The sequence below is a fragment of the Giraffa tippelskirchi genome, chromosome 2, assembly GCF_054371585.1.
Source record: "Giraffa tippelskirchi isolate mGirTip1 chromosome 2, T2T-mGirTip1v1.2.pri, whole genome shotgun sequence".
NCBI classification, from domain to species: domain Eukaryota; kingdom Metazoa; phylum Chordata; class Mammalia; order Artiodactyla; family Giraffidae; genus Giraffa; species Giraffa tippelskirchi.
This window is the reverse complement of record NC_137276.1, coordinates 16,297,535-16,311,345: the sequence shown is the minus strand read 5'-3', so window position 1 is coordinate 16,311,345 and position 13,811 is coordinate 16,297,535. Positions and strand designations below refer to the sequence as shown.

The following is a 13,811-nucleotide window of genomic DNA, read 5'->3' as shown; positions in this document are numbered from 1 at the left end:
TCTGATGCATTCATTATGTTAAAACTTTTATCTGCCCTGACAAGTGTTATAGATTTGTGTGTTTACTTCTCATTGTGGGCCATTGTCTTATTAACAGTAATCTTAACATCTTTTGGCAGTGACTAGAGTGCTTTCCTAGAAAGCGTTTTGGTTAGTTACAGGTACAGATAGAGTGAAACTTGTTAGGTTTAATACAGAAGACCTTAAACGTCATTTCAAACCAAATCTTGAGTGCTCTGATCTCGCTAAAATTACAGAACAGTATTAGATGAACCTGCTTCTTCAGACGAAGAACTTGTGAATGATATTCATTTTCATAAGGGGAAATGAAATATAAAAAGTTAATTTGCTTATTTCAAGGGAAGTAAAAATCACCGGCAGCTGGTATGTTGCTGTGTCTCTCTCACCGACTATCAGGAAAACTAAACTCGAGGTTAGAGAATCCCTCCCTCCCTCTCTCCCTGACATATAGAGTGACAGTAGAGCTTTGAAATATTTTATACGTTGATATGGACCCTTGAAATGAAACTATGTGGCATTAAACTTGCCTCAGCATGAAAACTGAGTTAGCCAGTTTAGAATTAATTTGAAATCCTATGTTAAAGTACTTGGTTTTTTTAGCATTTTACTTAAATATTTATACGAGCATAGGGAGTTACAAAAGAAATTTATTATACAATCTGGCTGTCTTCAATAACCAGAAAGCCAAATAAAGAAATGATAATTAAGAAGTATTTCACTGGGTTGACTTCAGTCAGCACTGTTTCTGATAATAATTAATAAAGACATCGAGTCAAGTCCTTTTTTTCTTTTAAAAATAATACTAAACACACTGTATTTTTCAAAAATTAAGGCTGTGACAACACAACAGTGTCATGAATACCTGATGTCATAACTTCTCAATTATACGTGCAGAAATTAGCTACTTTATTGTTAATTATCCATAATAATGTTTAATCCCAGCCTGGTTAGCCTGATACTATTAGGGGTATCTATGTACTGTGAACATACAAGCAAACATCATCTTTAGCAAAAGCAGTTAGAAAAGAGAGAAAATGAAATTAAACCAAGCACATTAGACCCCCCAGAACTTATGATTATCTTTGCGATCTGATTATAATGTTCTTATCTGAAAAGGCTTGGGAAGTCAAGGTTTTTAAAGACGAAAGGCTTCAGGCTAGGCTCCACAGTTCACTCACTAAGTCACATCAACTGAAACTAAGATTTTCTTTCAGAAAATCTGTGTTCATGAATCTAGTAGTAGGCAAAAATGACTGAAATTGGACTTTAGCACAGGACTTGAATTTTTATTCATATAACAGTATCTTTGATATCTTCTGGCACATGCTCAAGCATTGGTCATCCTTTGAATGCCAAATATTCACGTCTTAATTGGTATTCATTATGATCAAGCGCTTAAAAGCTACTCAGTGAATGAGGATGAACCATTGTGATTAACCATTTCTGGTTAACATTATCTTGGTCCTGAATCACTTTCCCTTCCTCCCACTGCAGCATCTGTTTCTCACTCATCCAGTCACCTCACTCATCCGCTGAGGTTCTTTCCAGCCTGCTCACTGAAGTCAGTTTTGTTTCAACCACTCAGTTGCCTCTGACTGCTTAGAAGAAGAAAACTGGAAGGGATGAGAGATCTTTGTTGAAAGTTCTAGGCACAATAGTAGCAACTCTTTTTGCATATCATGCGTCTTGCTTTGATTTTGACACATACTCTGTAAAGCACCTCCAAGCTTCTTTCTATGAGGAATAAACAGATTAAGTATAAAAAACTGGTAAAATTGTAATACTGTAATACAAAACGTGTATGAGGAACTTTACACAGATATATAGTCATTGTTTGGAAGAGTTAATGCTCTTGCCCAGTAAAGGTGGTGATCCTTTCTGTAATCGTGATATTTTTATCTTCTAGTTCACTATTAAGGCTTGTGGGAGTTATTTCTACCCCTCAAGTACTTTTACTCTGTTGACAAGTTTCTGTGATATATATGACTTTATTGTATATATGCTTTTGATAACTAGCAGCAGTTGAATAATTTAAAACAAGGATTATCATTTCTTAGATTACTTAAAAGATTTTAATACCTTCCCTTTTACCTTTTGTCTAATATTTAACATGTCTTCTATTGTTTGTAGTTTATAAGTCTTTTTGGGTTTTGATATGACCTCTTGAACTATCTTACTAACTTAAAAAACCTGCAAAAAGCAGAGACATTCTGACAGTGTTATATGTTTATTTTTCCTGTATGTTTATGTGCATGCTTTTCTGGTTTTAAAGTTTTAGGGCTGTGATGTATGCACTTTGAGACGGTAAGAGCTAGAGCTAATTTAGTTACAGAGACTGTCATTGTAGAAGAGCATATAGAGAAGGATTGAGGTGGTAGACTGTCCTTTCTTGAAAAGACAAATTGAAATGGTAAATTCAGTGCTCAGGTATATACGTAAAAATAATGTCAAATATCTTTTTCCTTTCTCCCTCTCTGTAGCCATATGATGTCAACTTACAAGTAACGTCGGTGTTATCTAGACTTTCTCTCTTCCCTCATCCACATATACATGAGTACCTCTTGGACCCTTATGTGAACCTTGCTTCTGGCTGTAGATCTCTATTCTCTGTAATCGTCAGGGTGAGTTCTCAGTTTTGTTATGTTCTCCAGGATTGATCAACCTGACCAATTAACATCTTAATAACATTGGGTGTAATTAGTGTCATGTAATGAAAAATATCTAAAGAGCGGACTCATTAGAAAAGACTCTGATGCTGGGAAAGATTGAGGGCAGGAGGAGAAGGGGACGACAGAGGACGAGATGGGTGGATGGCATCACCGACTCAATGGACATGAGTTTGAGCAAGTTCTGGGAGATGGTGAAGGACAGGGAAGCCTGGTGTGCTGCAGTCTATGGGGTCGCAAAGAGTCGGACATGACTGAGGCACTAAACAACAACGATGAAAAATATCATGTATTTTCTGTTTAGAATTATTTTACTGCAGAATGTGGAGAAAAAGGGAAGATTCATTCTCTTAAATGATACATGTAACTTTTGTATTTTAAGGGATAGCTGTGGGTCCTTTGTCAGATTGTTAATGTGAATAATGAAAAGTGACAGTCTTCATTTAGTAATAGGAAATGGATTTTTTTTTTTTATCCTGAAAATCCCCCGTGGAGTTTTTCAGGAACTGAGCCCTTTTCGTCCCTGTGATGCAGGTTGTTGGCGACCTCATGGTTCGAATCCAGCGTATTCAAGACTTTACTCCCAAGCTTCTACTAGTCAGAAAGCGATTACTTGGTCTGGAACCTGAAGGCCCTGTGTAAGTCAGTGTTTCTCATGTTGTTTGTCTAAAGCTTTTGTCATCGTTTGATGATCTGCTAATACCCTGAATTGATTGATTGCCTGCTTTCCCTTCCCAGGATTGACCACATCACCTTGCTAGAGGGTGTGATTGTGCTGGAAGAGTTCTGTAAGGAGCTGGCGGCCATCGCCTTTGTGAAATACCACGCAGCCTCCACACCCTAAACAGCATCTTTCAAGTAACCAAGGGAACAGAACTATCGTGTACATTTCATCAAAAAAGCCTCAGCTCCACCCAGCCACGTGACAATAAAAACCCTTTTTAAATGAAACATTGTTATAAACTGGACAGAACCATTCAGAATCCACTGAGTGGACACTCTCAGTACAGTGTTGTGTGATGTTGTTTTCACTGGCTTTATCATAATGGTTCTGTATATAAAGTTGCACGTCCTTGAATCCAGGATACAATCAAAGGAACTTCAGGAAATTCGCATTTCTAATGCCTGTGTGAAAAGCTGCAAAATTTCTGATGTCATGACTTTGATGATATTTCTGTTAACCTAATATCCTTTTAGGTAGCAAGGCCTTTTGACATTCTTTGGGACTCAAGTGCTTACATTCTTTTGGATTAACATGTAGCAAAAAAAAACAAAACCCTAATTTTATAACTTTTTAAGGTCAGGATTCTTATCAAACAAAATATTTAAAAAAACTGTAAATGAGGAAAAAATAAAATTTAGGAACTATCAAATGAATTAATAATAGGAGATAAAAATGTGTAGAGCACCATTAACTTTCTTCAGCTTTTCTAAGAATAACAGTTTAATATGATAAATTCTTGATTAATATATATATATATTTTTTAAAGAAACATTCTTTTATTCTTTTGTGCACATAGCCAGGTTAGTGATTGATTTTCATGTATGGGTCCCATTTAATTTAAGCTTTGTCATTTTTGCAACAATATTGAATTTGTGCTCACCATTGGTATTGTTTACTAAAATAGGATGTTTTAAGCTGATTAACATGTATTGGGTTGAGACCCTTTTCTTTTTTTCTATCTCTCCGTCCCTCTCTGAAACTTGCTTTATAATTTGATTTTCATATTGAAATGCATTGTAGTATAGGTGGCAGCAATCAAAATGCCAATGGCCTCCTGAATGTTTACAATTTTTTTTCTCAATCTTTTGTTTTAAATCATTCTAGAGAGATTTAAGAGCAAACCAACCAATCTGTCCTGTTTACATATGAAAGAACTTGGGTAAAGTGGTATCTGTGTGGTCATGGGTGCGGGAAGGAGTGGTGTGGGTAGTTGGCTGTGCTGTGCACAGCACGCTTGTCCTTGGTTTACACAGTGGTGTTTGCTGATCCACTTTCTGTGCTTCCTTTAAGTGATGCTTATCACTCAAATATGCTTTTGCGCTTTCTTGGGTTTTTGTTTTGCTTTTTCGGTTGATGTGTTAAGCAGCAGCACTTTGCTCCTTACCTTCCCATTTACTGATGTTTGTGGGAGCAGCAGTCTAGTGATCCTTCCAGCCTGAAAGGAACCAAACTGCCCCTTGAGAGAACTTGTTTTGTTTAACATATTTGCATCTCTACATCCTACAGCATGTGTGTAGAAGCGTATTTTACACCTACTGCTAATTTTGTTGTATTTGTTTTTCTGATTTATTTTATAGTTAGTTTTTGCTATTTATTAAGAACAGAATGTCAAAAAAAATTATGACTATTCTTGGCTCTGGAATGCTTACTGTTAAAAACAACAAAAAAAGCTAAATTTCTAAATTCAATGCAAATCTTTGTTAGCTCAGTCTAGGGGATTTATTAAGCGAAACAATGATGAAATAAGTGGGAGATAGTTACTTTGTGCATGTTTTTCTTTAAATGATTTTTTTTTCTTTAAATGATTTTTAACCGTGGGAAGGCATATTATTCTTTTTGCTGTATTTATTGATGCAAGAAACACTGCAACATCTTTATTTTTAGATGTAGTTGTAGTCTACTTTGATGTAGGTGTATTTAAAATAGAACATTAAGAGGTATTAGATATTTCTTAATGTTTTCATAGAGTTCAGTAAGTGTAATGGCAATGTTACCTCGAAAGCCAAATACTATTTTATCTTTGATTTCACAGTGGGACCTTTCAGCTAATCCATGAAACCAAGCTCAGAAAAGCTTTAACTCCTATTTGTGTGTATGTGTGTGTGTGTATGCTACTTCTTAAAAGATAATTATTTTCCTAAATTATTATAATGACTTTGATTTGTAATCAGCTAAAGCTTAAGGTATACTTTGTTTATCTTTCAAGCTGGTTTCTGTCTTTCTTTTCTTTTTCTTATTTAGTTCAGACCTAGAGCCAGCACAAGTCCTCACAGTGAGTTTGATGTGTTAGTGAAACATTGTCCTACATGACTAGCCATATTCATACTTTCAGAAGTTGACTGTTTCTATTCCTTAGCATGTGCAAAACAGTGACTGTTGCACACTATGTTGGGTGGACAGTGCCACCCTAGGGATCGCTTGCCATAACAAGTTCCAAACTGAATTTTAGTCTTGCTTCACATTGGTGTATGGGTATAACATTCTTTTTTAAACTTTCTCTCTTAACAGTATAGTCTTTGGCTTTTTTATTTTTTTAGTAATGAGCCACATTCTTTACTTGATAGAACTCAAGATTTGTCCTTAGCCAGCCAACGATCATTGTAGTACTCACATTCTAACTCTGTAATGTTCTCATAATGTATCTGTCTGTGCAATATATAAGCTGTGAGTGAATTCATAGCTTTTTGGTTTAATTGTACATTATTGTATGTGTATATCTGTATATATATCTGTGTATATATCTATGAGGACCAAAATCCTTAGCTTGCTTACACTGTTGCTAGTGTAAAGATATTACACTTAATTTTACAGGGCACAAATTATGGAATTACTTCATAATTCATGGTAACATATTTCTATAAATTATTGCATTAATATACAACTACCATTTAATTATGAAGTTTATAAGTATCAACAGAAGTTACAGTGAATTGCTAAAACCGCAATTTATATGGTAATTATATTTTGGATTGTACAATTAATCAAAATATGCATGTCATTGTGACACTTGATGTGTTAAAACATGGTAGGTAATCATATTTCTGGGCCCTGTGAAATAGTGTTACTATAATATCTGTTTTGCCTCCTGCCTTGTTTACATTAAACAAAGGATATTTGGTAAATTTTTCTATTGAACATTGTATAGGTTACTGACAGTGTTATGATGGCCTGGAATTCTAGGTCGGTCATCTCTGAAGAAACTCTTCAGATGCTGATTGTGTACCTACTATCTCTTCAGTGGAGGTTGTAATCAACTTTTTGTGCTAACAATGCATGCAGGACTAAGAGGGATAATTAAAAATAAATAATGTAATTTAAACAAAATATTGTCTTATATTTTTGTGATATTCTAATTGGAAACATTTCATTCACTGATAAATATAAAACAATAATTCATAATATACAAAAGGATATGACACGTAACAGTCAATGGTTCACTATAGCATTGATTCCAGAGAGAGAACAAAAAGGAATATATCAGAATATTTGTGGAGGGAGAATGTATAGCTTAAAAAAAAAATCCCCCTGGGTGAGCTTTATATTTTCCACCCCCTCCTTCATAATCACTTCCCTAAAGAAAGGATCGTTTATTCAATCTAAGAAATGTAATTCATTGTAAACATTATCTCTTAATAGATTTATAACATATAAAAACTCTTCTCCTTAACTGACATTTAAAACAATTTGACTCTAAGCTTATTCCATCCACTTAAGTATTTGCCAAGTCCCTTAGTTGGAAACTGAAAGAAACATATAATACATGGCCCAATGAGGAAAAAGAGAAAAATAGTTATTAATCCCACCTACCCATGGTTCTTTTCAGCCAATGTTTTTCAAAATAGTTTTATAAGGAAATAAAGAAGGTAACAGGTTTAAGCATGCAGGGGAGGTAAGGTTTAGGCATTGGAGAATGGAAGTTACCTCCTTATTATGAGCTTCTTCAAAAGACACCTGCGTTTTAGGAATGCATCAGCAGATTCCCAGTCCAAAATCCTGGTTCTGAATTTTGCAGTGTTCCATCTAGAATGCTAGTTATCTCAAGGGAATTTAAAGAAATAAATGTAAAATGGTTAGGGTTGAAATTTTTGTTAGAGTAAAATCTTTCAAGTAAAAGCTGTTATCTCTTCATCTCAAAAAAAAAAAATGTAAAAACACTTCATGACAGTTCGATGCTGAAGTTTCCATGGAAGAAATAGAATAGGTTTTGGTTGCTTTAAAGCCAATTACAAAAGTTGTTACCTGTACACCTTGCCTCATAGGAGACTGCTTTTTAAATTTACTGGAAATTTTACTGGAACTAGACCCCACTGGCTACATTAGATTAAGCCTGTTTCATATACTCTTCCAGTTTGACTATTGCGTGCATTAGGAGTTTTTATTTGTGTTATAATAGCATTTCTAAAAATGTATCAGAAATAGGATACCTACGTGTAATTTAAAACCAAACCAAAACAATAATCTGGTTTATTCAACAAATACTGGGAGCTTCCTATGAACCAAGTTTTAAGATGGTAGGAAAACAAATATGAAGAAGCTTTTCTGTCTTCAAAAAGTCACAGTCCTGGTTCAGTGTTTTTACAAAAATAAAGTATACACGGGAACACTGATAGAGAAACAGCACCCAAGCATTGTGAAAGCACGGGGAGAAGGAAGTGGTGTTGCAGATCATTAAAAGGGAAAAATCTCAACCTCGAGTCTTGACTGAATTATATTCATACTTGTAAGTACAGATAGGCCAGATATTCTGAGAAGTTCTAATGATAAAGTGAATTCAGCAATTAACAGACAGCTCTTGTGTATCCTGTTACATTTACCATGACTGTTTTCCTTTCACCTTTTTCATTCTGAGATTGGTATAAAACACCAGCCCAAGTAATTGTTCCTTGTGCTTTAGTTACTAAGTCATCTCCAACTCTTTTGACCCCATGGACTGTAGCGCGCCCAACTCCTCTGTCCATGGGATTTTCCAGGCAAGAATACTGGAATCGGTTGCCATTTCCTTCTCCAGGGGATCCTCTGGACCCAGGAATTGAACCGGAATCTCCTGCATTGCAGGTGGATTTTTTAACTGAGTTATGAGGGAAGACCCAATTGTACCTAGGGGCCCATATTTTCTCAATTGTTGAATAGTAATTAGCAGTTCTGATTTGCTTATCTCTTTGTAGAACTATTATTTATATATAGAGAAGGCAAAAAGTCAAGCTGAGCACCGAATAATTGATGCTTTTGAACTGTGGTGTTGGAGAAGACTCTTGAGAGTCCCTTGGACTGGAAGAAGATCCAACCAGTCCATCCTAAAGGAAATCAGTCCTGGGTGTTCATTGGAAGGACTGATGTTGAAGCTGAAACTCCAATACTTTGGCCACCTCATGCGAAGAGTTGACTCATTGGAAAAGACCCTAATGCTGGGAAGGATTGGGGGCAGGAGGAGAAGGGGACGACAGAGGATGAGATGGCTGGATGGCATCACCGACTTGATGGGCATGAGTTTGGGTAGACTCTGGGAGTTGGTGATGGACAGGGAGGCCTGGCCTGCTGCAATTCATGGAGTCACAAAGAGTCTGACACGACTGAGTGACTGAACTGAACTGAAAAGATAATCTGAACATTAGGGATAAGATTTGGTTGAAAAAATTCGTAGAACAAAACCTTTCTCCTGGCTTGAATTCAGTGCTCCCTTGGCCACATATCTTTATTCTCTGCTGGGTTGGGACACAGGTCGAAGCATATCCAATTAAGAGAGAACCAAATGGGCTGATGTAAACAAAACAGGTGAATTCAGAAACCACATGCTGAATATATGTGAAGATAGAATCTGTAAACCTTCACCAAGGTTTACAGGCCAAGGTCAGGCTAGCAGGCAGGTGTGTTGCAGGAAGGGGGACCCCTTCCAGGGCCCAAAACTGGGCTCTTGTCTAACACTCGGAAATGAATTGTCCGAGGAGACACGTGCTGACAAAGCAAGAGATTATATTGGGAAAGGGCACCCGGGTGGAGAGCAGTAGGGTAAGGGAACCAGGAGAACAGCTCTGCCACGTGGCTCGCAGTCTCGGGTTTTATGGTGATGGGATTAGTTTCCGGGTTGTCTTCGGCCAATCATTCTGACTCAGAGTCCTTCCTGGTGGTGCACACCTTGTTCAGCCAAGATGGATGCCAGAGAGAAGGATTCTGGGAGGTGGTCGGACATGTGTCTCCTTTTGACCTGTCCTGAACTCTTCCAGTTGGTGGTGGCTTATTAGTTCCGTGTTCCTTACCAGGACCTCCTGTCGTAAAACAACTCATGCAAATGGTTACTATGGTGCCTGGCCAGGGTGGGCGGTTTCAGTCAGTGTTCTTCCCCAACAGGTGGACAGGCAAGGGATCACACCTGCCAGGACAAGATGAGGAGACCTGGCTTGTATTTCCCTTCCCATTCTCAGTCTTCTTAAGGTGTGTGTGTATGCTCAATCGTGTCCGACTCTTTGAGACCCCACGGACTGTAGCCGCTAGGCTCCTCTATCCAAGGGATTTTCCAGGCAAGAATACTGGAGTGGGTTGCCATTTCCTTCTCCAGGGGATCTTCCCGAACCAGGGATCAAAATCGTGTCTCTTGCATCTCCTGCATTGGCAGGTGGATTCTTTACCCTTGAGCCACCAGGGAAACCCAATAGGATCTAAGTAAGCCCAGAATACATCCTGGGTCTAACAGATGAATTTTTTTCAAAGAATATTTTTTGGTTGAGAACTATAACAAGAATTGCAAACTTGAAGAGCTATCTGCAGCTCAGGAAAGAAGAAAAAGGAAAAAGAGCAAGTGACACACACAGCCTGTGAGATTAGAGGAGACAAAGCAAAACCATCTTCAAGTCTGTTACTGCCTCAGGCCTGTAATTTATGAGAATCATAAAATCAATTTCACCATAATGCAGAAAGATGAGGTGGCATGCATATTCGCTATAGTCTGGATAATGTTATATTTCAAAGCCCTGAAGATGAGATTCATTTATGTAATAACATGAGAAATGTATGCTTCATTCCACTCACAAATAGAATTGCATGTAGGGTTTTAATTGATTAGACTTCCCAAGAGACCCATGTACAGGAGATTTCTAGAGGGAAACAAACTAGTCATTCCTCAAATATTATTCTTCTGTGTTTAAAATACACTTTCCTTCTTAAATCTCTTTATCCTGTTGCTCTTATCAACAATGTAGCAAGTCGCAGAGCATTTCACTGTTCTGTGATCTTTGATGGCTACTTCAATTATTAGAGCGTCCTGCAATCATCATATCAATTCCATTTCAGAGATGATTAGAAAATAGAACATCTTCTTCTTGAGTCGAATTGGTGTTGGGTTCCAACAGAAATGGAAGTTGAGAAGAAAACGTCTCCTTTTAGGATATAAACATTACCCCAATAGTCCATGTACCTTGCACTTCTTAACAATAAACAGGTTCCGTTTTACAAAGACCTGCATTTTCCTTAAAAAGATCCAATGTGATGCAGTTTCAAGGAAGCCTTTCCCTGAAAATACTGTCGGCAAGAGCACACGACTCATCGGAATTTGGGTTCCAGACCACATCCCCCAAATAATAAAAGCTGTAAATGTGAATGTGCATAGCAATTTTTGGGTGTTCTTCTTTGGAATTTGACATTGAAATAAAATTCACACTGTTCTTAGTAGTTGGAGTCTTTTCATGCATAGCTTCTAATATAATTGATATTCATTGAGTTCTGAGTATTTCAAAGATAAAGCTGATATACATCTTGCCAAGTAGTGTTTTCCTCATTTATTATCATTTTTATTTCAGTACAAAGAAAAAGACCAGGGAAGTGTAATTAATTTGACGTAGATAATTCTGGGCTGAGAATTTCGATATCAACACCATTTTAAGGCCATTATGAAAAGTTCTTCGTCCTCATGATACAGAGTGCCAATTTCTATACTTTCTGATACGAGACTATTGTATTCTGGCCCTTCCTCCTGGGAGCTGTGTGACCAGTCACTCAACTGATGCCATAAGGCCTTAAAACTGAAATCCTCACCATCAGCCTTTTTTGGATAAGAAAGACATTCAGTTCAGTTCAGCCGGTCAGTCGTGTCTGACTCTCTGCGACCCCATGGACTCCAGCACGCCAGACATTGGGTGGTTATAAATGCTGAGTTTTCTGCTGTTTCTGAGGTTATTTTTAGAAAGATCTTGCAAATTTCTCATACCCTGCATTACATTTTTTAAAAAATCTGTGAACTCTTCAGAAATCCCCACATCACCATGGAAGCTGAGCTGATCCCTGTCTCTTACAATGATTTTTTTTTTTTTAAAGAAAACGGTATTTTACAGAAGTAGTTAAGCTGCCTTTGGCATTTCTATTCATCAAGACCACTGACATCAAGAGTCTATACCCCTTATATCAAAGGCAGGGCTCTGCTCTCCTGATGCTACAAAATGATCCTGCTTAGAGTGGAAAGAATCTTCTAGCTAAATACATAAAACACTATAACTGAGCTCTGTGTTTGTAAATATGGGGATCTGAGGTCTAAAATGGATTGTGCTATGTCGCAGGATTATAGTAACATTAGTGGTGATGCTCAGCCAGTATTTACTGATACCCTACCTAGCTTTTCCTGGAGAAGGAAATGGCAACCCACACTAGTACTCTTGCCTGGAAAATCCCATGGATGGAGGAGCCTGGCAGGCTACAGTCCATGGGGTAGCAGAGTCCGACACGACTGAGTGACTTCACTTTTGCTTTCACTTTTATCTGGCTTTGGCAAAGGGAGGGGAGTCCAGGAAAGTGTATGTCTTTGAGAGATTTGCTTTTTAAAGTAGGGGGGGATGAGGCGAGTTCTGTGCAGATGACGAAGACTTTGGTCCCTCATTTTCAAATCCACTCTTCTCTATTCTTTAGGATCCTAACACTTTTGCTTTCACTTTTATCTGGCTTTGGCAAAGGGAGGGGAGTCCAGGAAAGTGTATGTCTTTGAGAGATTTGCTTTTTAAAGTAGGGGGGGATGAGGCGAGTTCTGTGCAGATGACGAAGACTTTGGTCCCTCATTTTCAAATCCACTCTTCTCTATTCTTTAGGATCCTAAGCTGGATTTCTACAAATTATATTTTTTGTTTACTAGCTGGAAAGGAAGTGGTTTCCTAACATGGTTTCCTTTCTACTAGGTTTTTTCAATCAAGAGTTCAAGAAGGAGACGGGGAAACCAGAGGGGAGAAGGAACTTCTTTGAGTTTACTTGCTGTTCCAGACATACCTGTTCAGAACTGGGTTCTCAGCAGTTGGTTTTGGCCTCTGTATTATGTTGGCCCTGGAGGAGGACATGGCAACCCACTCCAGTATTGTTGCCTGGAGAGTCCCATGGACATAGGAGCCCGGCGGGCTATAGTCCATGGGGTCGCAGAGTTGGTCAGACTGAAGCGACTTAGTATGCATGCATTTCTTAAGCTCTCTCAGAAACAGTTTCTTCAGGCTTCCCAGAGGCAGCAACAGCAGCATAGCAATGCCCTCTCTCAGAGGCCCGAGCCTCGGCTTCCCAGGGCCCAACCTGGGTTATTACTTCTGGAGGACCACAGAGAATCACCCTTCTTCCTCACTCAGCCCTCCAACATTAGTGTAATAAATTCCCATGTTAAATTCCCTCTGCTGACATCTCTATGGTATGGTTTCTATTACAGCTTCCTTGGTGGCTCAGATGGTAAAGAATCCACTTGCAATGCAGGAGACCCCGGTTCAATCTCTGAGTCGGGAAGATCCCACAGAGAAGGGAATGACTATCCATTCCAGTATTATTGCCTGGAGAATTCCATGGTTTCTATTGTCCTGATAGGACCCATCTCGATGGCAGTATCTTCCTGTCTGAGCCTCAGCCTCAAGAGGACAGCCCAACAGACATTTCCGATGATGCGGATGCTCTCCTCATATTTCTTCATACCTTAGTGAGAACATGGCCATCTGGACCCCATCTGGAGATAGGCTTGGGTACTCATGGCCCACATAAATCTACATTCTTGTCTCCCTAAGCTTTTGCATGCCTTTTCTACATTACACTAGGAAATTCTGGCATCTCAACTCTTTGGATATAGGCCACCATTGAGCCACCAGGTAAGTCCAAGGATGCTGGAGTGGGTTGCCATTCCCTTTTCCAGGGGATCTTCCTAACCCAGGGATTGAACCAGGGTCTTCTGCATTGCAGGCAGATTCTATACCATCTGAGCTACCAGAGAAGCCACACCAATGAGTAAGTACATCTTTAAATCAACCAAGAACACTGCTACAGCCATGTCCAGCTGGGTGAGCTGACATTAAATCTAGACTCCGATAAATACACCCATACATTTGGCCTGATTTAATGACATATTTTTATCTTCCCTTGACTCTGTTCCCACAATGAAGTTACTCTTGACCTCTTTCCAA

General features: G+C 38.4%; 1 protein-coding gene across 1 annotated transcript in view; it reads left to right on the top strand.

Annotated features, from left to right (window-relative positions):
• The window catches only part of FHIP2A (FHF complex subunit HOOK interacting protein 2A), a 32,216-nt gene extending 28,253 nt beyond the window's left edge, over positions 1-3,963 (top strand). The window contains exons 15-17 of the mRNA XM_081573526.1: positions 2,502-2,642; positions 3,222-3,325; positions 3,426-3,963. Of these exons, the coding sequence (XP_081429652.1) occupies positions 2,502-2,642; positions 3,222-3,325; positions 3,426-3,531 (351 nt within the window). The 3' untranslated portion in view covers positions 3,532-3,963. The remainder of the gene's footprint in view (positions 1-2,501; positions 2,643-3,221; positions 3,326-3,425) is intronic.
• Positions 3,964-13,811: the final 9,848 nt, after the last annotated feature.